A 24,914-nucleotide genomic window follows, 5' to 3' on the forward strand; every position below is an offset into this window, starting at 1 on the left:
TGTAAGTCTTCAAGGCTGGACTTTGGCCCACCAGAAGAATGGCCAAAATGAAAATGATTCACGATATGCGCATCACGCACTTGTGTGAATGCGGAACCACCGTGACTCTTACACGTTGACAGCAGGGATCAGAAGTGATGCACAACTCTGAAAAACTGTGGGGCAGTGTCTCTTACAGCAGGCCCCAAACATTGGGATGCCACACAACAAACAGAATGAATAAACTATCACCAGAGGCAATGGCATAAGGGAATCTTGTATACATAACATTGGGTGTAAGAATCTAGACATACAAGCTTACAAACTGAACGATTTTAGTTCAGCATACTTTTTAAATTTTTTTTTCAATGTTTATTTATTTTTGGGACAGAGAGAGCCAGAGCATGAACGGGGGAGGGGCAGAGAGAGAGGGAGACACAGAATCGGAAACAGGCTCCAGGCTCTGAGCCATCAGCCCAGAGCCCGACGCGGGGCTCGAACTCACGGACCGCGAGATCGTGACCTGGCTGAAGTCGGACGCTTAACCGACTGCGCCACCCAGGAGCCCCTCAGCATACTTTTTAAAAAACATACTAACCTTCCATATTGGACGTCAATTTGTGTTTCGTTTCATGGTCTCTGAAAGGCTGTTATGTTCATGTTTTCATCTAGATTATGTATGCAGGATGTTTTTATTTCTCAAAAGTCACTAGTAGTTTTTAAAATAATACACATTGGGGTGCCTGGGTGGCTCAGTCGGTTGAGCGTCCGACTTCGACTCAGGTCACGATCTCGCTGTCTGTGAGTTCAAGCCCCGCATCGGGCTCTGTGCTGACAGCTCAGAGCCTGGAGCCTGCTTTGGATTCTGTGTCGTCCTCTCTCTCTGCCCCTCCTCCGCTCATGCTCTGTCTCTCTCTCTCTGTAAAAAATAAATAAACATTAAAAAAAAATTTTTAAAGATAAAATAATACACATATACAACTTTAGAATTAATTCTAAAAAGATACGCAGTTATTATTCAGTTGTAGAAAACTGCAAATTTTTTTAAACCCTAGCAGTTTATTTTATACAGTATTTTCAAGATACTTCTGTAAAATTAACAAAGAATGCAACTTTTAGAAAATATTTCATTAAATAATTATCCCATATGTTGCTGAAAATGAATTGTTTGCTTATAGAATACAGATGTTAGCAACCCACAGCTCCTGGTTTTCTTGTTTCCTCCAGCAGGAAGACTTAATTTTCCTTGGTACCAGTATCATGCACAGAAATTATTCATAATGGCCCATGACTCAGGCCAGAAAACTATTTTCTGAAGGAAGGAGTTCATAAGTAGACAGTTTCTATGTAGTGCAATGCTTAGGGGTGACTGTGGCACCAAAGGAATTGTTTAGTTACAGATTATTTTCTCACTTGTCTTCCTATGACATCCTAAACTTTGCCTTCAGTCTTTCCCTTCATAATTCTAGAAAGCCACTCTGTCTTAACAAACAAATTCCTTCGGGAATTAATTTATATTTTTCAATTTTGTGCAGTATATTGCCACGCATCCTCCCCACCTAAAGGGGACTGGGATTAGACTACATAGTCCGGAGGGACGGCCATGTTTATGAAGTTCAAGCTTGGCACCCGTATGAACAGAATGTAGCCTGAGGAGATCTGACCTCCCTGCAGACAGGGAAGCACCTGCCAGGAAAATGAGCATGGAGAGGACTCAGGAGAGGTGACTGAGGGTGGCTCCACGTCAACCTCCAAATATGCATCAGAGATATAGAGAACAGTAGTAAAGTGCCCACGTAACACAAATGCGTCATTTTCTTGAGTTCATCGGATGGCAAGTTATTGGCAATTCCTTAGGTGGTTTAAGATTTGTGTCAACAACATGTCCCAGAGGAGTACATTTGGTGTTTCAGTATTGGAAATATCACGCAAAGAGTAGCAATACGTTCAGAAGAAGCATTAACAATTGTCACTAGAATCACTTTTCCAAAAATTAAAAACACACTGACTTTATTGAATTTTTGCCTCAAGAGTAGTCTGGCTTTATGGAAAGCAAGGGGAAACTCCATAACAACAAATAAAACAAGTAAAAAATAGTCAAAAGAGCCAAACCTATGTTTCTGTTTCCTCCGGGTGAGGTTTCAGAAGAAATATGAAACTACCTGAAGCCCTGACACGTACAATCTGGTAGATGCCATGCACATCTTGCTTTTTTTGTCTGCTTACACAAATTTTGGACTTGCAGATTGTGTGCCCATCAAATTAGCGATGTTAAGACTCAAGAAATACAGGTGATACATATGATTATTTTACTTTTTATGGAATATCAATTAGCAGTGGTTGTTTAAAAAACACATCCCACCTATGCTTGTATGTGTACAGCAATGATTTGTTCACACATGATAAAATGTTGTTCAATCACAATACAATGATTATCCACCAAAGTTACCATGTTATATAAGTTCCAGGGTAACCAATTTCTTTCTCTCTTATTTGCTTCCTGCAATTGTGCAATGAAGCCACCTGCCACATCACTTTCTCTTCACATCAATGCTAATAATGATCAAGTACCCAGCTAAATAAATAAACCAGATTACCTCCAACATAGTAACCCTCCTGCTGTCAATCATCCGTCGTTGGATTCTACCTTGGTGGATAATTGAGACTTTAATGGTCTCTCAGCTCTCTCAGAAAGCTGCAAGTCTGTGCATTATTAATTTGTACGTTTTCAAGGGTCACTTTAACATAAAGACACTACAGCATTCTGTAAGAGTACTTAAGAGAGTTATCCTTAAGATAGCTTTGCTTCATTGCATTATATCGAGGAACCTATAGTGAGCAAACCCTATGGATTCAATGAAATTCAATGACTATGGGACTATAGAAGTTTACTTATTCCCTCTGGGTTTCAATTGCTTCTTTTTTAAAAATTTTTTAATGTTTATTTATCTTTGAGAGATAGAGAGACAGAGCACTAGAGGGATAGGGGCAGAGAGAGAGGAGACACAGAATCCAAAGCAGTTTCCAGGTTCTGAGCTGTCAGCACAGAGCCTGACGTGGGGGTCAAACTCTGGAGCCGTGAGATCATGACCTGAGCTGAAGTTGGACACTTAACTGACTAAGCCACCCAGGCGCCCCAATCTCTGTGTCATATTATAAGTTGTTAAAGACAACCAGGGATGCGTATCAATACATGAAATATATCATACTATGCGTTGATAACTAAACAATATAAATCTGACTAAGGTAAAAAGGAAAAAATGCCTTTGAATAAATTAATGTCCATTAATAGAAATGCGTTGCCTCTATTCATAATACTTTTGTTATATATAATGTATGTTCTGATGCCATTTTTGCTTAAAAATTACATATCCAATAATATAGACAATGAAATCTACTTTTCCCTAGGCAGTGAGATCATGGCAGTTTTTCTGTTTGTTTATTTTTTTGTTTGGCTATTTTTACAACTTTTATTTTATGAATATTTTTATGGAAGAGTGTCTGTAGATGTGTGTAAATGTATATATGTATAATGTGTACACATACACATTATAATGTATAAATGTGAGCAGGTATTTGTTTGTAAATTATGGAATTAAACAAAATGCTTCTATGAAGAGTAGTAAACTTGAAATAAGGAATTCTCATTGACTGGAGTCATTTTACTCTTGCTAATTAAGTATACCATTGAGGAGTAATAATAGAGAGGAACAAAAGGAACTTTTTTTAGAAGTCTGTATTTTTCAGTCACGCAGCCTATATGAAATATCAGATGATAAATGATGTCATTTTTTTAAGTGACTTATTCCTTAGAGGCCAAGTGTTCAACACCCAGGGACCAGATACAGAGATGACTATATAATCTGGCTCATTCAGGAGACAATGCTTGCTGAACCTCCTGCAGACAGAGCTGTGTACAACAGAGTTAGTAATTCTGGGGAAGGTACTGATATATATATATATATTTTTTTTAATTTATACTTTAGATTTGTTTAGCTTTTTATCTTTTTCAACTGAAAGCATGTGATAAAACCAAAGGAGAATATGAAATATTTTAACTTTAATTACTTGGATCAATGTATCTTAAATGCATAAATACACAGATAGCAAGGGCGACAATAAAATGGGAGCGTGGACTCTCAAGCTAGTTGGACATTTTTTTATTATTTTAAATCTCTTACTGTCACATTGTATATTAAAAAAATATATATTCGTTGTTAAAGGAAGACAATTTTAACTGATACATCCACAGGGACAGGTATTTAAAGGAGGTGAGGCCAACAGTTTGGAAATATGCACACTGAACACTAGATCATTATTCAGATATTCATTTTCTGTCTTTCATCTCCATTATTCTTATGTCCTCATGGAATAGAAGAGGTCACTTATGATACTGCACAAACATCATTCATTGGGTAAAATACAACTGTGAGACACAGATTTCTGCTGGCCTCCCAAAGACCACCAACTTTTTTTTTAATGTTTATTTATTATTATTATTCAGAGACAGAATGTCAGAAGGGCAGAGAGGCAGAGAGAGAGGGCGACACAGAATCTGAGGCAGGTTCCAGGCTCTGAGCTGTCAGCACAGAGCCCGACGCTGGGCTCGAACCCATGAACAGCGAGATCATGACCTGAGTCGAAGGCAGATGCTTAACTGACTGAGCCACCCAGGCACCCCACCACCAACTTTTTTAAAGCAAAGAGAGGCAGATTTCAGAGATATTCTGTGCAAGAGCATTCAGTGAAAACAATAAAATAATATTACACTTTCTAGAAAATTAGGTTGTGGGTGCAATTCAGAAATGAGTCTATCTGAGGTTAGAGACTGTGAATTTATGAGTACTTTTACCATGTGACTTATGCATCTGACCTGTTGGTGAATAGATCTTGTTGATTATAGTAAATTAAGGCAGATGGACTCACACACTAAACCATTTTCCCTTTCTTGCTGCCCTGTCCCTGTGATCAGCATCCAGCATCCCTACAGTTTGGTCCCCCAAATTCTTCCTACTCTCTCCTGAGCAAGAGCAACTGTCCGAGGAGAGCGTGGTTAGCCTCAGCATACTCTTGTCTATCCACTCTGCCGTAGCGCTCATGGAGACCCTTCCACCATATTGTCCAGCAACCACCATCTGCCTTGCTCCAGTGGGTCCTGGAACAAACTACCTCTACCTCTTGTTTATTGAGACTGGATAGAACATAGAATTAATGGGGTTGTGGGAGAATGTCACATCCAGGAAACTACCAGACCTCTGTCCACTCCACTTTCTTGGATGATGAGGCAAAACAAAGGAATATATTCATCACCTGCACCTCTTACTTAATTATGCTTCTCTATTACAGGATATAACTCATGTTGGCAAAATTTAACAAAAACAGCTACCTTATGAGAATACCTGGATTATTGTGAGAATTATTGCCTCAAACTACGAGGATATTGTTTCCAATCTATAAGCTAGACATAGCAAAAGTTATCATAAAAACTACATAGGTGGTGTGGAAATAGCATGATTTAATTTGGATGAAAAGTGTGCTACAAATTCTGTACAGTGCTGTTGAAATGCAGGCAATATTATAATCACTATCATGTAATCGATTGGTATGGGTATGTATATATTTCCAGGATAGTCTGTTTAACCTAAACAGTTCCGGCACTGCTCATCTCTTTTCCTGAATACAGAAAAATAGAAAGGACCAGCAGTTTAACTACTAAGATAATAGAATGATGTTAATCGTGGTTCCATTTCCTTCTTTCACAACCAGGGATTCCCAGATCTCAGCGATGGCTGTTGAGAACTGCTCTGTGATGACGGACTTCATACTCCTAGGACTTACTGGAAGAAAAGATGTGCAGCAGGGGCTCTTTGTGTTCTTTCTGCTGGTTTATGCCATAACCATGATTGCCAATCTAGGGATGATCCTGCTGATCAAACTGGACTCCAGGCTCCACACACCCATGTATTATTTCCTGAGCAACCTGTCTTTCTGTGATGTCTGCTACTCCTCCACTGTCTCTCCCAAGATGCTGGCTGGCTTCTTATCTGAGCAAAAGAAGATTCCATACAACTCGTGTGCAATTCAGCTGTATTTTTTCGGGGCCTTCGCAGATGTGGAGTGTCTCATGTTGGCTGTCATGGCTTACGACCGGTATGCAGCCATCTGTAATCCACTTCTGTATACAATGGCCATGTCCAGGAGAATCTGCATCCAGCTCGTGGCCCTTGCCTACATCGTGGGATTTGTGGATTCAGCAATCCACACCGGTTGCACGTTTCGATTGGCATTCTGCAATTCCAATATCATCAATCACTTTTTCTGTGACATCCCACCCTTGCTGTCCCTCTCGTCTTCGGATACATCTATAAACGAGATAGTGATGTTCACTTTCATTGGTTGTGTGGTAGGGTGCAGCGTCATCACCATCCTCCTCTCCTACACCTACATCATAATGACCATCCTCAGAATGAACTCAGCGGAAGGGAGACGCAAAGCCTTTTCTACATGTGCCTCCCACTTGACCGCAGTGGCCATATTTCACGGCACACTCCTGTTCATGTATTTCCGACCCAGCTCCAGTTACTCTATGGACACGGACAAAATGGCCTCTGTGTTCTACACGGTTGTCATCCCAATGTTAAACCCACTGATCTACAGCTTACGGAATAAGGATGTGAAAGGTGCCCTGAAAAAAATAATCAGTACTTGAAGTTGGATTTTTCACCAAAAAGTATTTATTAAAAGATTCTGACAGCTGAAGTTCAGATCCTTTGGCATAGATTCCTATAGTCTCACCAATACAACCTTCTAGATGTTTTCTATCGTTTATCATTGTACCTAAATTGAGTGTGGGGAGTCATTATTGATCTTAGCCTTCTTCTCAGACTAAGAAAGAGTAATACTAGGTTATTGCTGGTTTGCAAAAAGGATCTTTTTATACCCACTTTCTCTGTTCATGGGGGTGCCCCTGCGAACTACTCTCCTTGTGTCGGTTAAACATAACTCCTTAAGATTATAGTATTTTGTAAGTGATGAGTTCAATAAACTTGTTCAGCCAGAGGGGAATGTCTGTGAGTTAAGTTGGGTTTGTTTGCACCCTTCCTGTGGACTGGTATCACCCTATAAATGTTCCATCATGGCATTCACAAGTATTTCTGTAGTAAGTAAATATATAAGAATAAATTAAAAATATCCTGCCCCAGCTCAAAGTTCTGTGAATGCAATACCCTTTCCGGGATTGTTCACCAAGAGTTCTACTCTGTTATTTACAAAGCTCAGCTCCAGATGCCATTTAAAACATTTATTAAATTAATGAATGAGTGTCCCCTGCAAAGCTGATGCAAGGAGACTTTGTAAATTCACACACACACACACACACACACACACACACACACACACTTGCTTTGCTAATATTATTCTAGTATGTGCATCTTAGATTAAATCTTCACAAACTTTTTTTTTTTTTTTTCTGCCTAGGCTGAAATATCCATCAGGGATACGGATCATGGGATGTAAAAATCTTTTTTGGACCATCCGTTCCTCTTCATTCTGGCCTGGTTATTTCAGCAGACACCCCCAGGACCAGGTGCTCCAATTATACACTGCACCTCCCAGTGCACATCAGCTTGTGCATTCCCCTTCCTGCCCTCACTCTGGAGAACAGAGCTGGTGTTGTTGACAACTTTACAGAAAATTCACAAATGACAGTTGGACAAGGACCTATACATTGTCCAAAAGCCACTGGAAAGAGGACTCCATCTTTCTTAATGTGTTCATAGCATTATCATAATAAATTTTTTAAAAAACTAAAATGCCTAATTGACACAGTTTAAGCTGAAAGTAAGATTTAATGACCTAATCATGTGTTCAATGAAAAAAAAAAAAACAAAGGGCGCAGTAAAATTTACATAGAATTCTATTTGTAATAATTGATGATTTTGGCTGTCTGTTTATCTGTGAAACAAATAAACACAGTTTTAATAATGGTCATTGCTGGTAGCTGGATGTCAGGTAATCTTATGTCCTTTGCCAAAAACCTAATTAATTGCATGTGTTGTTTACACTGCCGTCAATTAAGACTTAATCCACTTATGAAAAATGTAAGGAGTGTTGCTCAAGATTCATTTTATTTTAGGTTATTGTCAAGAAGGAATTACAGAGGCACCTTTTTCTGGTTCCAGGAGGAGAGGGCCATGGTTTTACAAGCTTTTTCATTTAAATCTTCTTCCTGTTTTATATATATTCATTCCTTTAGTGTATAAAATGGGCTGAATGTATCTCAAAATATCATAAGCATTAAATAACACATTTAGAGGCACCTGGGTGGTTCAGTCGGTTGGGCGTCCAACTTCTGCTCAGGTCCTGATCTCAGGGTTTGGGAGTTCGGGCCCCTGTGGGCTCTGTGCTGACAGCTGTTTCTGATTCTGTGTCTCCCTCTCTCTCTGCCTCTCCCCCATTCATTCTCTGTCTTTCTCTCAAAAATAAAGAAAACATTAAAAAATCAAAAAAATATATAACACATTGAAAAGGTGAAATTATTAGCAGGTTATTAGTTTTGCATTCCTGACTGGATGGACTTTTAAGACAAATCAAAGTATTTCATTATCTATTGACCATTTCACTTTGCAATCTGAAATAATTTATTTGTTGTTTAGAATATGTCATGTATCAGTACCTCTCCATCATTGTCCAAATTCCTTCCCATCACAATGTACTTCAGTGAAAAACATATTAAATATATTCGTATCTATAAAAATTAAACTTATTCATGTCACATGAAATTAGATTCCCTGGCCAGCTTTCACATATGTGTGTCAGAATAAAAGAGATTTCTTTGTTCTTTATGTTTTCATTTAAAGATGACTTTAATTTAATAGCCTTTACCCATGGACAGGAAATGAGGATTTTGTTTTTGTTTGTGTTTTATTTTCATTTTCTTAAAAAACAGTAAAGAGGAGAGAGGTGTTAAGATAAGAACTGGAATTCAGAGTGAGACAGACCTGGTTCACATCTATATGCTGTCATTTACTTGTCACCTGTGTGACCACAGATTATTAGTTTGTTACTCAGGTTCTTCATCTCCCTAACATGGCTTTAATATTTACATGTATGTGGCTTTAATATTTATATGTTATATGTTATATATATGTTATATATATATTTATATGTTATATATATACATATATATGTTATATATGTAACATATATTATATGTTATATATATGTTTATAAAATATATTTATAAATATTTTATATTTATAAAAATATAAAATATTTATAAAAATATAAAAATATTTATAAAAATAAAAAAATATATTTATATATTTATATGTTATATATATATGTTATATATATGGGTATGTGTATACCCATACATATATAACATATAAACATAAAACATATAAACATATACATATAAACATACATATAAAACATATAAACATATTTATATACATATATACAAATATACATGTAAAACATATAAACATATTTACATGGTTTATATAACATATAAACCATATAAATATTAAAGCCATGTACATGTAAATATTAAAGCCACATGCATGTAAATAAATATAGACATAGATATTTTTATAACCAGGTATATATCTATTTATCTGAGGATGATAGGGACTTTCTAAGATCATTCAGGGTCAACCAGCTCACTCTCAGGAACTAAAACCTGGTGTCGAAAGAGAAGACGGTATCATTCATGGCATCCTATCATGAACTGGTGTCCGCAGGATCCATCTTTATTCCCTTTAGGGCCTGCTCACCCGGTCATTCGGGTTCCAGTTGCACATCACAGCTGCAGGTCCTATTTGGAACTGTCTACCCAGCCACCTTGGGGCTTTTTTTTCCTAATGTTGCCTTCACTCCTGAGCAAAGATTTCTTCATGACTACCCAGGCTGGCCACACTATTCCCATGTCCAGGCCAGATGCCTGAAACTATATTTCTGATCCAAGTCTCAAACCCCACATTGCCAAGAAACGAGTTTAGGTAATTAGTCCCAGGATACCCCATTTTGTGTTATGCTGCGTGGCCCCATCCCAAGGGCCAAGGATGAAATGGGACATTGTTGGAAGAGGTGGTGGAGAGAATGTGATCGCTGGTTGACCTGCGGTCTCAATCAGAGGCTCTTCACCCTTCCCTTGAACTTGGAATATACATTCTGCCCACTATTCCCACAGTTTGAACTCTTCCAAGGACATAGACTTAAAGATCAATGTGGTGTTGAGGGCCCCCAGATGGTTTACATGTCTGAGCCTAGTTAAGGCTTCTGTATAAACTTTTAAGATCCTGGAGCACAGGAGTGGCAATCTACTCCTCTTGGGGCTGCCCAAGACAAGCCTTGTAAGTCAGTTCATTAAACATTCCAGCTAGCAGTCTGGAGTGGTCTGCCTTTTTCTTCAGTCTCTCCCTACCCTCTGTGCGGGGGGGGGAGGACAGTTTATGAGGCAACATACACTTAATGACAAAAGAACCAATATGCATTTCCTGTGATGAACCTGTACACTGTGGTGAACATTGTCTGCTCAGTATTTAGGATGAAGTGTTTGTTTCTCATTGTGATCAAGCTTCCAGTCCATTCTTCCCTACTGACAGCCCACATTGCCCAGAGCCCTTCCTTACCACTGAGCTGTATGGACAAAAACCCTCTTGCAAAGATCCTTTCCACTGTAGTAAATGTAACTGTGATCCTTGTTTGTAACCCAGACTGCATTTTCACTGTCAGAAGGCTTTTCTGTCTGATTGACCCTCTCTCCCACTGTTCAACCTCACCTTGGGTTTAACACTTTTTTCAACTTTCTGCCACACCTTGTCTAAAAGCCAAGTCCCAGCAGCCCACCTAACTAAGACCTCACCATTTGTTGGCTTCTGATCCCATCTCTGGCTCTCAGAGAATAGCCTCCCTCAGGAACTTCAGCTCTCTGCTTACCAGTCAAGAGATTTCAGACCATACATTCTCCAGGAAATAGTTTATGAGCCAGACGTTAACTTTGTGGATATTTGCAAATTGTTTTTTAATAAGCCACTACGCTTAACAATATCTTGAAACAGTCATGTGTGTTTATAGTAGCCCTCTGGAGAAGGAAAAAAAAATACTGCAAGAGAAATAGTTTCTGCTTATCCATAGGTGTATAATCTAAATAAAAAACAACCAATAGCAAATGTACTCATGTTGACTTCATAACATTTACTCAGTATCTATACTGGGGAAAATGCTGTGATAAAGAGGCAAGGCATCAAATAAGGAACAATAATAAATGAGTAAGTCTAGTAGAGGGATAAAACACACACAGACAGCTACAATGTCATATAGAAAATTCTGAGAGTCTCAAAGGAAGCACACTTAAGATTCTAACGAGGTTTATGATGTGACGTATCATCTGTAATTGAAGGAGATATCAGAAAAAAAACATATAGGAGTTAAAATTTAGAGAAGATTTTTTTAGAGTGAATACAATTAGACAGCTAAGCTGCAATGCACACATTTACATGGGAATAAAAATTAATTGAAAAATAGTCTCAGTAAATTGGATTTAGTTTCTTTCAGAAAAAGAGGATTGTGACATTTAATGGCTTATCCAAAGTTGAGAATAATTATTATAAAAATTAGGATTGGAGGAAAAAGGAGTAAGAATATGAAATATAGGATATTATGTGAAGGGTAAATCTGCTCCTTGAATACATATTAAAAGTTTTAACTTTAAAATAATAAAGAGATAGACATAATACAAGTGATGTGACTGGGCCTGGCTCTGATGTTAGGCTCTGGCCTTACTTTGTAGTTGAGGCCTCATTACCCACAGATTTGGGAAACATCTATATCAAACTGACTTTCCCAACAGTGAGAACCAAAGGTCAAAGAACAGACATTGTTGAAAAAGTCATCAGGCTCAATTTCATTCTTTCTTAAGAAAGCAATTTTCTGCTGATCACTTTCCTAAAGGCATTTTTGACATCTTTGTTCCTCAGACTGTAAATTAAGGGATTCAACATAGGTATAATCAATGTATAGAACACAGAGGTCACTTTGTCAATATCCAGCGAATGACCAGCGCTGGGGCGCAAATAAATAAAAATAAGGGTACCATGGTAAATAGTGACCACAGTCAGATGGGAGGCACAAGTGGAGAACCCTTTTCTTCTTCCTTCAGCAGAACCTGTTTTAAGAATGGCTGCTATGATGCAGACATAAGAGAGAAGAACTGTTAGAAGACAGATAGCTTCCACTAAACCAGCAAAAACTACCAGAACAATGTCATGCACGTAAGTATCAGTGCAGGACAGAGAGAAGAGTGGGGAGATATCGCAGAAGAAATGGTTAATTTCTTTGGAGCAGAAAGACAGGTGGAAGGTATTTGTAGTGTGGATAATTGAGCTCATGGTACCCCCCCAAAATGCTCCAATCACAAGCTGGCAGCAAAGCCTCTTGGACATAATAACAGTATAAAGCAGTGGGTTGCAGATGGCTATGTACCGGTCATAAGCCATGGCAGCCAAGAGGAAAGATTCTGTGTCAACCAAAGAACAGAAAAAATATAACTGTGCAGCACAGCCCTTGTAAGAAATGGTCTTTTTCTCGGAAACCAAGTCTGCAAGTAATTTGGGGGCAATGACGGAGGAGTAGCATACATCGACGAAGGACAGTATGCAGAGGAAAAAGTACATAGGGGTGTGCAAATGGGAACTGGTCATGATTAATGACATCATCCCTAGGTTCCCCATTAAGGTAACAGAGTAGATACAAAGGAACACAGCAAAAAGAACCCTCCAGAGTTCTGGATGCTCACTAAACCCCAAGAGAAAGAACTCAGTCTTCACAGTGAGGTTCTCCAGTTCCATCATCTGCAGTGCCCCGGACCTCTGCAGTTGTGGCACAAGTAATAATGATGAATGATGGCAATATTAATAACTTCAACATTCACTAAAAATAACAACAATAACAAAAAAAAACCAGACAAAACAAATAGAAGAGTTATTCTAAATCCACTGTTATCTAAATCCATGTCTTGATAACACATGGGCATATCTACAGCTAGGGTAGGGTATATACATTTCAGATATATATATATATATAGATATATATATCTATATATATATATCTGTGTGTATATATATATATGTATATATATATATATATATACAGATATAGGGTATTATACATTTCAAACATGCAGATTTTCAATTTCTTAATTAAATCAACACTCTGTCACTTCAAAAGCTATTGTTTTCTGTATTTAAGGGCATCACCATCAAATCAGTTGTTGAGCTATACATTCTTCAACTCCCTCATCTTCCACCAATGTCAAGTAATAGTGGCTAAACCACATGGGTATACAGCAAATTGAGTGGATAGCCTCTGTTCCCGTTTGTGTTGTTTTTATTTTCACAACAGATAGCACTGCCATTCCAGCCGAAGCCCTCTATGAGAAGATTAGCAGAACTTCTGTTCCTTACCTTGAGCTGTGGCTGCCCATCTGAGGAACAAAAAAACTCCAAAGAGTTGTTCGACATCTGCTGATAAGATATAAAGAAGAAAGGTTCTGCGTTAATCATACAAGTGACTGAATCCCAGCTCTGTCTCTCAGAAGTTGTGAGACCTTGGTCAGGCCACTTAACTACTGAGCTTCAGTTCATCACCCATGACATGACAGTGATAGTGCCTTATAATCAAATTGTAAGTGTTAAGTGAATTTCCTTCCACAGTCTCCGTATCCTCACCATCTTGTTCCTTCACGGTTCTAAATCTGGCAGCCTGGCAATTCTGAGTCGATCCAGATGTCTGTTTTCCTTTTCTGGAATTCAAGCTACAGAACATAGCTAGAGAAATTCTCATGCCTACAGATTTATTAAATTCAATCCAGGGAAGATGATAATGATATCCAGGAATGTGTCCATGCCCTCTGCCAGGAATAATTGTAAAAGATGTTGAAAAAAGGATCACTCTCCTTACCTTTCTATCTTTTTGCCTTTGACTGACCTTACTCTAGTTTAGAAATCTGTAAGTCGCAGAGAACTGATAGCAACACAATACTTGTCTACGGACATGTGCATTTTGTCGAGTGTAGAGATAATGGATTTCCCTCTTTTCTATGGAAATAGCCAGTTTTTAGTCTATTTGTATATTTATTTGTGAATTTTTTTCAAGTTTTAATTTAAGTTCTAGTTAGTTAATATACATGGTAAAGTGTTCAGGGTAGAATTCAGTGATTCATCACTTTATATATAACAGCCATGTTCATCTTAAATGCCCTGCTTAATGATGAATTCTTGATCTATAATTCTTTGCATTATCTTTTATACCAATTAGAACAGCTTAGGGAATGAATGATGAAGTAAAATCACTGAAAGTTTCATTTTATATTTGTATAAAAGTCACAATCTGTTAATATATCATCAAGTTAGCTAACATACCGGGTATACAGAATGTTCTTGGTTTTGGGGGTAGATTCCCATGATTCATCGCTTACATACAACACCCAGTGCTTATCCCAGCAAGTGCCCTCCTCAATGCCCACCATCCATTTTCCCCACTCCTTCAATCCCCCTGGCCATAAACCCTCAGTTTGTTCTCTGTATTTAAGAGTCTCTTATGGTTTGTGTCCCTCTCTGTTTGGAACTATTTTTTCTCCTTCCCTTCCCTCATGGTCTTCTGTTAAGTTTCTCAGATTCCACATAAAAGTGAAAACATATGATATCTGTCTTTCTCTGACTGAAAAAAAAAATAATAATCTTTTCCAAAGAAGACATCCACATAGCCAACAGACACATGAAAAGATGTTCAACATCACTCATCATCAGGGAAATACAAATCAAAACCACATTAAGATACCACCTCACACTAGTCAGAGTGGATAAAATTAACATCTCAGGAAACAACAGATTTTGGCAGATGTGGAGAAACAGGAACCCTCTTGCACCATTGGTGGGAATGCAAACTGGTGCAGCCACTCTGGAAAACAGTGTGGAGCTTCCTCAAAAAATTGAAAATAGATCTACCGTATGACCCAGCAATAGCACTACTAGGAATTTATCCAAAGGCTACAGGAGTGCTGACTCATAGGGGTATATGTACCCTAATGTTTATAGCAGCACTTTGAACAATAGCCAAATTATGAAAAGAGCCTAAAAGCCCATCAACTGATGAATGGACGAAGAAGATGTGGGACATATAAACAATGGAATACTACTTGGCAATGAGAAAGACTGAAATCCTGCCATTTGCAACAACGTGGATGGAACTGGAAGGTGTTAGGCTAAAAGTCACGATTTTAAGTTATATTTACATATATGTATATATAATTCATAAAATTGTTGTTTAACTTTTCATAGCATACAGTTATTTCCTTCATTTAATCTCTATTGCAAACCTTCATAATTCTTTTTAGGTCTCATTCTCTTTTTGGGTCTCTTCTTCTCACTACCAGAAAATGATTTCTGTCTTGTAGAGAAAAAGATCCGATAGCAAGGAAGTATATGCTCAACTTTCTCATCAAGTCATGATATAAGCATTTAGATTCATCAATGGCTTCCTCTCTCCTTTCTTTTCCTTTCGTGGAATATCATGCCCTCACATTTTCTGAGGTTAATCCCTTCAACTGTGCACCCAGTTCTGATGTCTGCATCAATTAAGATACTTATACCATTACTACTAATCTTTCCTTCATAACCTTGCAGCACATAACATTGAAGTCAATGTCACCTTTAAAAATATTACTCTGTATCTACTTCCATTTATTTTCTTTCATCTTATTTCAAGGTTTTCTTATAAGTGTCTACACTGGTTTCTACTTTCTCACTTCAGCCTACTCACATAAGATTTTTATCCCAATGACTTAAAACCCTTTTTGTTTCAATTCCAAACTATGTCCTATTTGTCAAAGTCAAAGATTTTTCAGTAGGTAATGAAATTTATTTCTCTATTTCATGTAATACCTTTGACATCTCCTTTCTTCTTTTTTTAAATCATGTTTATTCATTTTTGATAGAGTGTGAGTGGCGGAGGGGTAGAGAGCGAGGGGGACAGAGGATCTGAAGTGGGCTCTGCACAGACAGCAGAGACCCTGATGCAGGGCTTAAACTCACAAACTGTGATATCATGACCTGACCTAATGGCAGACACTCAACTTGCTGAGCTACCCAGGTGCCCCAACCTCTCCTTTCATCTTAAAATACCTTCCTCTCTTGGCTTTTGTACGCCTCTCTTGATTTCATTCCTAATGTCAATTTGCCCCTATTCAGCCTCCTTCATGCACAGTGGCACTTTCCTAGGGCTTCCTTCTCAACCTACTTCTCTCTTCGCTATGTACACTCTCCCAACATAATTCTGTGCCTTTCCTTACAGTACCAAATAGACAGTGATAACTTTCACATGGGCATCTGTCCGACTCAGAGTGACCTAACAAAGAGTGACATGTACATTTCAGTGTGCCAAAAACTATATTTAATTACTATTGTTTCCTACAACATATGACTATTCTATGATTCCTGTCTTGAATATATATCTGCCACTTCCACTGCTAGTCCAAGTAAGATACCTCCTCTTACCCAAAGCCAAAGAAGAACCATTGATACAATCTGCAAAACGTGGCAAATATCCAATGTTTCCTTCTTTTTTAAAAAATAAAATTTAATGTTTATTTATTTTTGAGAGAGAGGCAGAGACAGAGGGCGAGTGGTGGAGGGGCAGAGAGAGGACTAGACACAGAATCTGAAGAAGGTTCCAGGCTCTGAGCTGTCAGCACTGAGCTGGATGCAGGGCTCAAACGAACAGACCATGGGCTCATGACCTGAGCCAAATTTGGATGCTCAACCGACTGAGCCACCCAGGTGCCCCAGAAACATTTCCTTCTTATCATCATTGACACTCCATTATGTAATGCCATCCCTCAATTTCCTCAGTTGAACTTCCTAATTAGCTTCATTTTCTCCGATCAATTCCCATTCTACTTTCAAACACGCTACAAAATGAATTCATAAGCCACTGTAAGAATTACCTGTATAAAATAGATTTTGTGTTACATAGTCTTCTTCGTACACTTAAATATTCCTTGTCCCCTACAAGCTCAGCATTGAAATACCTTCAGTGTTCACATATATTCCCATTTTTATCTCATATACTGTATCTCACTCCAAACACTTTGCTTTAAAAAAAAAAAGTGTTAATTGGAGAAAGTGCTTATCTCTGAGCTACTAGTCAACTCTTTGGAGTTCTCCCTTCCTGAAATACATATGGCATCCTCCTTAGAAAATATCAACTCTCATTGAATGACAGCTCATCTGTTCCTGTCTACAAATATGAGAGATAAGATTGTCAATTGACCTAAAAGTGGAACAATGGCCACCACTGTGAAGGCAAAAGGGATAAAATTAGAGCCAGTGGCTAGAAGGCAAACGTGGATGAAATGTTTCTTTATTATGTCATGCCCTCTTTTGGTATCTATGAAGAATGACTACCAAAAAGTAGGCATGAAAAAAAGAGGCTCATCTTTAAGGCCAATGCTAAAATAAGGTTGGGGGTCTGAGCCATGGAGAAGAACCACTTTTTGATGGACTTATTTGCTACCAAATCCTTTATTTCTAATCACAGAATCAAAGGTAATGAAGAAATTAATTTTTATAGAGAATATTTTCTTACAATGATCTTTCAAGGATGTTATATATGTTCAGATTAAAAAGACTTTCAGGAAAGGAAATATAAATGTCAAATGGAACAATAGAAGGGGAAAGGAATAGAAGATATAAAAGAGTCAGAAGCGTCCAAAGAGGAACCAAAAAATCTGCTCTTCAATGCAATTGGTAGGTGAGGATGAAATTGGGGGCTTCGAAAAGAGTTTAGTAAAATAGTATATTCTGACAGTCAAAGCTCTGTATTGAGCGCTAGTCACTAACTTTGTAAAGCATTTTTCTGTTGCCTCAAAGCCACTCCCCTAATCCTACCCCAGTCCTGTCACCTGTGTATTGACAATTGTTCATATGAACACATGACTACAGGATAGAATAAATAGTATGACCTACAAATGCATTAGCCTCAATTTATACTTCAGTCTGCTCAACTTAAAAAAAAATAAGAAGCAATGAGAGCTGTGTTTATAGTTAGGTTTCTAATCAGAGTCCAATAATGCTGAAGATTGTCTTAAGAATATCATCTATTAAATGTGATTTTTTTGTTGTTGGTGGTGGTGGTAATGTTGCTTTTGCTGGAAATACCTTGAGAAATAAAACCTGTGTTATTCTAAGCAGGTGTCTTCTCTGGGCACCTCAGTGGCTCAGTCAGCTAAACATCCGACTTTGGCTCAGGTCGTGATCTCACAGTTCGTGGGGTTGAGGCCCGCATCAGGCTCTGTGCTGACAGTTCAGAGTCTGGAGCCTGCTTCGGATTCTGTGTCTCCCTGTCTCTGTGCCCCTTCCCCGTTCATACTGTGTCTTTCTGTCTCAAAAATAAATAAAACATTTTAAAAAATTATAAGCATGTGTCTTCTCAAAACATCAGTTTTCTGTGTGTAAAATAAACGATTTTATGAAGATGAGCACTTGAAATCCTGCCCAACTCTGATGTCCCAGGATTATGTGAAGAACACTTACCAGATCACTATCTTTCTTTCATTTACCTTACTACTCTGTTGTCAGCATCAGTTCATTTTTCACTGGAAAAATCAGCTTTGACAGTTATGGACAGTTTGACAATATTAAAAAAACAATCCATTGCAAGATTTTCCATAATCCATGTGTACAGGCCTTTTATGTCCATATAAGAAATCTGGGCCTCCCTTAGGAAGGCAGTGTTTCCTTAGGATAATGCAACACCTTTTATATTTTGCCTTGAGTCTTCTGAGATTAGCTTTCAGATCTCATTTAGTATCCCAGGAACACACACTCTGATATCCAAATCCCAGTGGGAAAAGATATGTGAGCAATTAAACAGTTCTACTGAGGAATTGTTTAACTCAAAAACACAAAATGAAATGATGTAATGTGTTTTTCTATAACTTGAAGATATGTCAAAGAAAACTATATTTTTTAGTTTTGAAATGGTAGATTATTATTTTTTTAATTTTTTTAATGTTTATTTATTTTTGACAGAGAGAGACAGAGCATGAGCAGGGGGGTGGGAGGGGGGTTGGGGGCAGAGAGAGAAGGAGACACAGAATCTAAAGCAGGCTCCAGGCTCTGAGCTGTCAGCACAGAGCCGGACGCAGGGCTTGAACTCATAGACTGCGAGATCATAACCTGAGCCGAAGTCAGGTGCTCAATCGACTGAGCCACCCAGGCGCCCCAATGAAATGATAGATTATTATATAAAATTAGAATACGTTATTTTTCGTCTGATTTAACCAGCTCAAAGCAATTTATCAAACAGCTATCAGAGTATTATTCTATGTGAAGCAAGAATAACTGGAAAGAAGCAAGAATATTTCTATCTAGCTGTTGAAAATTAGAAGACCTTAAAGTCAAATGTCAGTGGAAAACCAATTATGACTGAAGTTAATGACTCTGATATGTGCTAAGTGTGCATCTATGTGCAAGTGAGATTCTGGCCATCCAAGGCCAGAATAGCTCAGAGAATTTCTTTAATAAATACATCTACTCTGTAAATATGTGTACCAGACAGTGTTTTGGGTACAAAACAGAAAGAAGAAAGATAACTTAAACTGCACATTTAAGAATTTTGTCAATTACAGAATAGTGAATAAGAGATGATAAAAGAAAGAACATAAACAATTACACAAAGTTTGGAAAGTGTGCGGCATAATTGTAGACCTGAAAATGAGATTTAGAAAGAATGTGTTGCCTCATGAAGAAAGATAAGGCTAGATCTGTATATATACATCTTGGTATTTTGGCAAAGAGAACTATAAGCAGCTTTGAACTTCTATATGCCCAGAAGATTTATATCAACAAAAAGAAGATCCATTTCTAACAGAACCTCAGTTAAGTTATTAGCTCACTAACCACTCACACGAACCAATCCACTCAGAAACCAGTCACTGCATTTCTTGATTACTGGCCATTAACACTTCCTCAAATCCCATTGGCTGAATGCTGGGGAACATCATCAAAAAGATGTGAAAGCTTCTGCACAGCAAAGGAAACAATCAGCAAAAGTAAAAGGCAGCCTATGAAATGGGAGAAGATATTCACAAATGAAATATCCAATACACTTATCAAACTTAACACTCACAAAACAAATAATCAGTGAAGAAATGGGCAAACGATATGAACAGACACTTCTCCAAAGAAGACATCCCAATGGCTAACAGACATGAAAAAATGCTCAACATCACTCATCATTAGGGAAATACCACAATTAAAACCACAATGAGATACCACCTCACGCCAGTTAGAATGGCTAAAATTAACAACTCAGGCAACAACAGATGTTGGCAAGGATGCGGAGAAAGAGGACTTTTTTTGCACTGCTGTTGGGAATGCAAACTGGTACAGCCACTTTGTGAAACAGTATGGAGGTTCCTCAAAAAGTTAAAAATAGAACTACCCTATGACTCAGCAATTGCACTACTAGGTATTTATCCAATGGATACAGGTGTGCTGTTTCAAAGGGGCACATGAGTCCCAAAGTTTATAGCAGTTCTATCGACAATAGCCAAAGTATGGAAAGAGCCCAAATGTCCATCGATGGATGAATGGATAAAGATGTGGTATATATATACAATGGAGTATTACTCGGGAATGAATGAATGAAATCTTGCCATTTGCAACTGAGTGGATGGAACTAGAGGGTATTATGTTAAGGGAAATTAGTCAGAGAAAGACAAATATCATATGACTTCACTCATACATGGAATTTAAGATACATTACAGATGAACATAAAGGAAGGGAAGCAAAAATAATGTAAAAACAAGGAGGAGGACAGAACATAAGAGACTTTTAAATACAGAGAACAAACTGAGGGTTGCTGGAGGAGTTGTGGGTGGGGGGATGGGCTGAATGGGCAAATGGCATTAAGGAAGACACTTGGGATGGGCACTGGGTGTTATACATAGGGAATGAATCACTGGAATCTACTCCTGAAATCATTATTGCATTATATGCTAACTTGGATATTAATTAACTGATTAGTTAATTAATTTTTAATTAATTAGTTGATTAATTAATTAAAAACAACAACAAAAAACGTGACTACTGAATGACTGATGAGTTAGACTCAGGTACTCAGAGGCTTCTCACCCCCTCCCTTGTCCTTGAAATGTATGTCTTGCCTGCCTTTCCCACTACCGGAGGCTGCTCCAAGGACCCAGCCTTGAGTTAGTGATGTAGTGTTAAGAACACCTGCATGGTATATGTGACTGAACCCAGTTAAGATCTTTTTATAAACTTTTAAGATTTGGTGGGTGGGTGCAGGGATCCATTTTGTCTTGCTACTGCCCAAGACAAGCTTCATATATAAGTTCCCTTTGATTATCAAAACTGGTACCTATCAACCTGGAGTGACCTGCCTCTTCCTTCCAGTCTCTCCCTGCCCTCCAAATAATGGCGCTGGCCTCAAATTATACCTAAAAAGCTCCCAAGAGAGTTGCAAATCAACCTTGCAAGGACAGAGGCCAACTAAGAATAGAAGAGTTTGGGTCCCCACCGGAAAATTGAGATGCAAATAGTAAGAGAATGAAAATTACATATCAACTCTTATAGTTTGCAAGTAAGGGAGTGATCAGATTATATAAATAAAATAAAACCACATAAAGAAATAGAAAAGAAACTTTTGTGTAGTTGCTTTTCAGATTTGAGGAGCACTCAGTGTTCCTCAATTATTCCCAGACAATTGCGGATGTTATCTATGAAGTAACCTTGGGAGGGAAAAAGAAACCTGATATTTAAATTTTTTTGTGAAGCTGAATGTAAATGAAACTTTCTCTTTCTTTCTTTCTTTCTTTCTTTCTTTCTTTCTTTCTTTTTTTCAAAGAACAAAACAATCAGCCTCTCCATATGAAAAGTGCACCTGTGTCGTAGTAGGATATGGAGACCAGTAACTATTCAAGCCCAGATTAAAGTTATTCTGTGTCTCTGAGACCCTAAAACCCAAGGTCTCTGAAAGGAACATTGCAGATTCAGAAGAGAGATCAGAGTAGTAACTGGGTAAAATGTGAGCTTCTGGCTAACCAAAAAGGCTTTTTAAACACACAAAAGCTCAATATCGAGGGTCCCTCTGAAGAGACTGGAGCTCTTACATACTGAAGCCTGCTAGTCCTGTGACTCCTGGCTCAAGTGGCTGTCTCTCTAGGTGAAATTGGACAATGTCGGGAGACTTTTTGTCTATCACAAAGGTAGGGAAAGGTGGTAAAGGTAACCAATGAGTAGAGGTCAGGGATGCTGCAAAACATCCCATAATATACAGACCAGACCCTTATAGCACAGAATTATCTAGAGAGAAAGGCCAATAGTGCCAACGTGGAGAAACCCTGTTCTGGTTGGAAGACAAAAGGTGAAAGATGTTTTTCTCTTACCTTTATCTTAAAGCCCAAGTCTCATGGGTGAGGTGGGAAATCTCACTCCATTTACAACATTTAAAAAGCAATATGGAGGGGCGCCTGGGTGGCGCAGTCGGTTAAGCGTCCGACTTCAGCCAGGTCACGATCTCGCGGTCCGTGAGTTCGAGCCCCGCGTCGGGCTCTGGGCTGATGGCTCAGAGCCTGGAGCCTGTTTCCCATTCTGTGTCTCCCTCTCTCTCTGCCCCTCGCCCGTTCATGCTCTGTCTCTCTCTGTCTCAAAAATAAATAAACGTTGAAAAAAAAATAAAAAAAAAAGAAATATTTAAAAAAAAAAGCAATATGGAGCCATATTTTTATCATATGCACAATATATAACTCCATTTTTGGTCATTATATATTCATCAATTACAAAGAAATAATGAGTAGCTGTCTTTGCCAGGAATACTGGGATATTTCTAAGTAACTCTTACCCTCAAGGATATCTTTTTAAGAAGCCTTAGGAGTACATTTTATGAGCCAGGTCTTTGCAGTTTTGTTATTATGTTTAAGTTCAGTGATAACTCTGAGTCAGGCAACTTGTCTTCAGTTTATAGTTGAGAGACTCAAGGTTAAGCAAGAGTAAGCATCTTCCTCAAAATCACTCTTCAGGATCTGAAACTGGCTCCATCCTGTTTCACTTAAGCAACAAAGACCTATATTATGTTTAAATTAGCAAGTCCAATAAAAATATAGTCAATAACAAATATAAAATGAAATCTTAAGAAAGTAAGAAAACAAAGGGAGTGTTAACATTGTAGGAACACAGGAAAAGTACATTATACTTTGGCCTTTAAAAGGTGGATGTCTTAAATTTGAAAATGGACATTTTTTTAATATGTCAAGCTCTAATCCCTGGGACCTGCAAATGCCACCTTGTTTGGGAGAAGGTCATTTGCAGATGTGATTAGGCTAAGGATTTTGAGATGAGGAGATTATCCCTGATTACCTGAGTGAGTTGTAAATGCCTTCACAGGTGACCTCAGAGAGTCAGTCTCTTTCATAAACACACACACACACACACACACACACACACACACACACACACACAAGAGTAATAAAGATAGAGAGCAAAGATAATTGAAGATACCAGCCTTGAAGGTTGAAGTAATACAACCCCAAGTCAAAGAATGCTTGCGGCCACCAGAAACTGCAAGAGTTGAAGAAAGCATTGTCCCCAAAAAGCTCCTAAAGGTATATGGCTTTCTTGGCACCTTGATTTTGGCCCAGTAACAGTGATGTCAAATTTCTGCCCTCACAACCTATAAGATGATAAAGTCTATTGTTTGAAGCCACCAAATTTATAGTCCTCTTTCTTTTTTTTCCCAGAAGCCATGGGAAACAAATGCAATCAATAGGTTTAGGATATAATAGATTTGAAAAAAGAGTAAATGCCTAAAATAATATAAGGCAAAAGAAAACATTAGTAAGAACACAGAAACTTAAGAAAAGTAAGGCATCAGATACATAATCTACTTATCTAATCAAGGATTAAAATATAGAATGGAGAATAAAAGGTAAAACTAAAAATAACCATAGTAATATCAACAAATAATTTATTAATCATTTATAATATATCATATATAATGCTAATAATTTAAGAGACATAATTTAATTTTCATGGAAAGTTTATTAGAAAATTATAGTATTGTCTCTATTTTGTAGAAGAGACAGTTTTTTTAACTTATTATTTTATCGAAGTATACTTGACATACAATGTTATATTATTTTCAGTGGTACAACATAGTGATTCAACAATTCTATACATTACACAAGACTCACCATGGTAAGTTTGGTTATCATCTGTTACCACACAACATTATTACAAATTATTGACTGTATTTCCTATGCTGTATTTTTCATCCCATGACTTAAATTTTATGACTGGAACTTTGTGCTTCTTAATACCCTTAAAAGAAACTTTAAAACTTCTGAAAGTATAATATGGCAATGGAAAAAATAATTTAAAAAATGACTAAAAATATTACACAGAAATTTACTCCAAATGTTCACTAAAATACATAGGTCATGAGACAGATGTGTGTGCATTCCCTAGAAAAATTAAAGTCTAATGAAAAAGGTTGCATGCTTTAACGATGATGAAAAGACTTGTCTTTCTATGTGCACTTTGTTAGAAATATATTGATTTGTTCTCAAGCCAAGAAACAGAGTCTAACAAGGCCTCCCAAACCCACTCAAAGCAATTAGAGATTGAGGAGAGCAGCAACATTACCAGGTGCATTTGAATCATCCATAAAACAGATAATATATGGCTTAATAAGACAAGCAAGTGGAAAAAAAAAAAGCATGCATAGTCCCCCTACTCATAAATTTTTTACCTAGTTTACTTTTCATTCACATCCACCCAAAACCAGCCCCTCATTAAATATCTGATGTCTAGTTAAGAAAATAGTTTTTCAAAAGGTAATCTAGATCCCAACA

General features: G+C 37.7%; 2 protein-coding genes across 2 annotated transcripts; one reads left to right on the plus strand and one right to left on the minus strand.

Moving 5' to 3' along the window:
- Positions 1 to 5,764: 5,764 nt before the first annotated feature.
- Positions 5,765 to 6,688, plus strand: LOC121043832 (olfactory receptor 5W2-like). The gene has a single exon (XM_040495832.1). It carries the CDS (start codon positions 5,765 to 5,767, stop codon positions 6,686 to 6,688), a length of 924 nt encoding a protein of 307 aa, XP_040351766.1.
- A 5,209-nt stretch (positions 6,689 to 11,897) lies between these two features.
- LOC121043833 (olfactory receptor 5I1-like) lies at positions 11,898 to 12,851 on the minus strand. The gene has a single exon (XM_040495833.1). It carries the CDS (start codon positions 12,831 to 12,833, stop codon positions 11,898 to 11,900), a length of 936 nt encoding a protein of 311 aa, XP_040351767.1. The 5' UTR covers positions 12,834 to 12,851.
- Positions 12,852 to 24,914: the final 12,063 nt, after the last annotated feature.

The sequence above is a fragment of the Herpailurus yagouaroundi genome, unplaced genomic scaffold (genome assembly GCF_014898765.1).
Source record: "Herpailurus yagouaroundi ecotype Mexico unplaced genomic scaffold, PumYag 187, whole genome shotgun sequence".
Taxonomy (NCBI): Eukaryota; Metazoa; Chordata; class Mammalia; order Carnivora; family Felidae; genus Herpailurus; species Herpailurus yagouaroundi.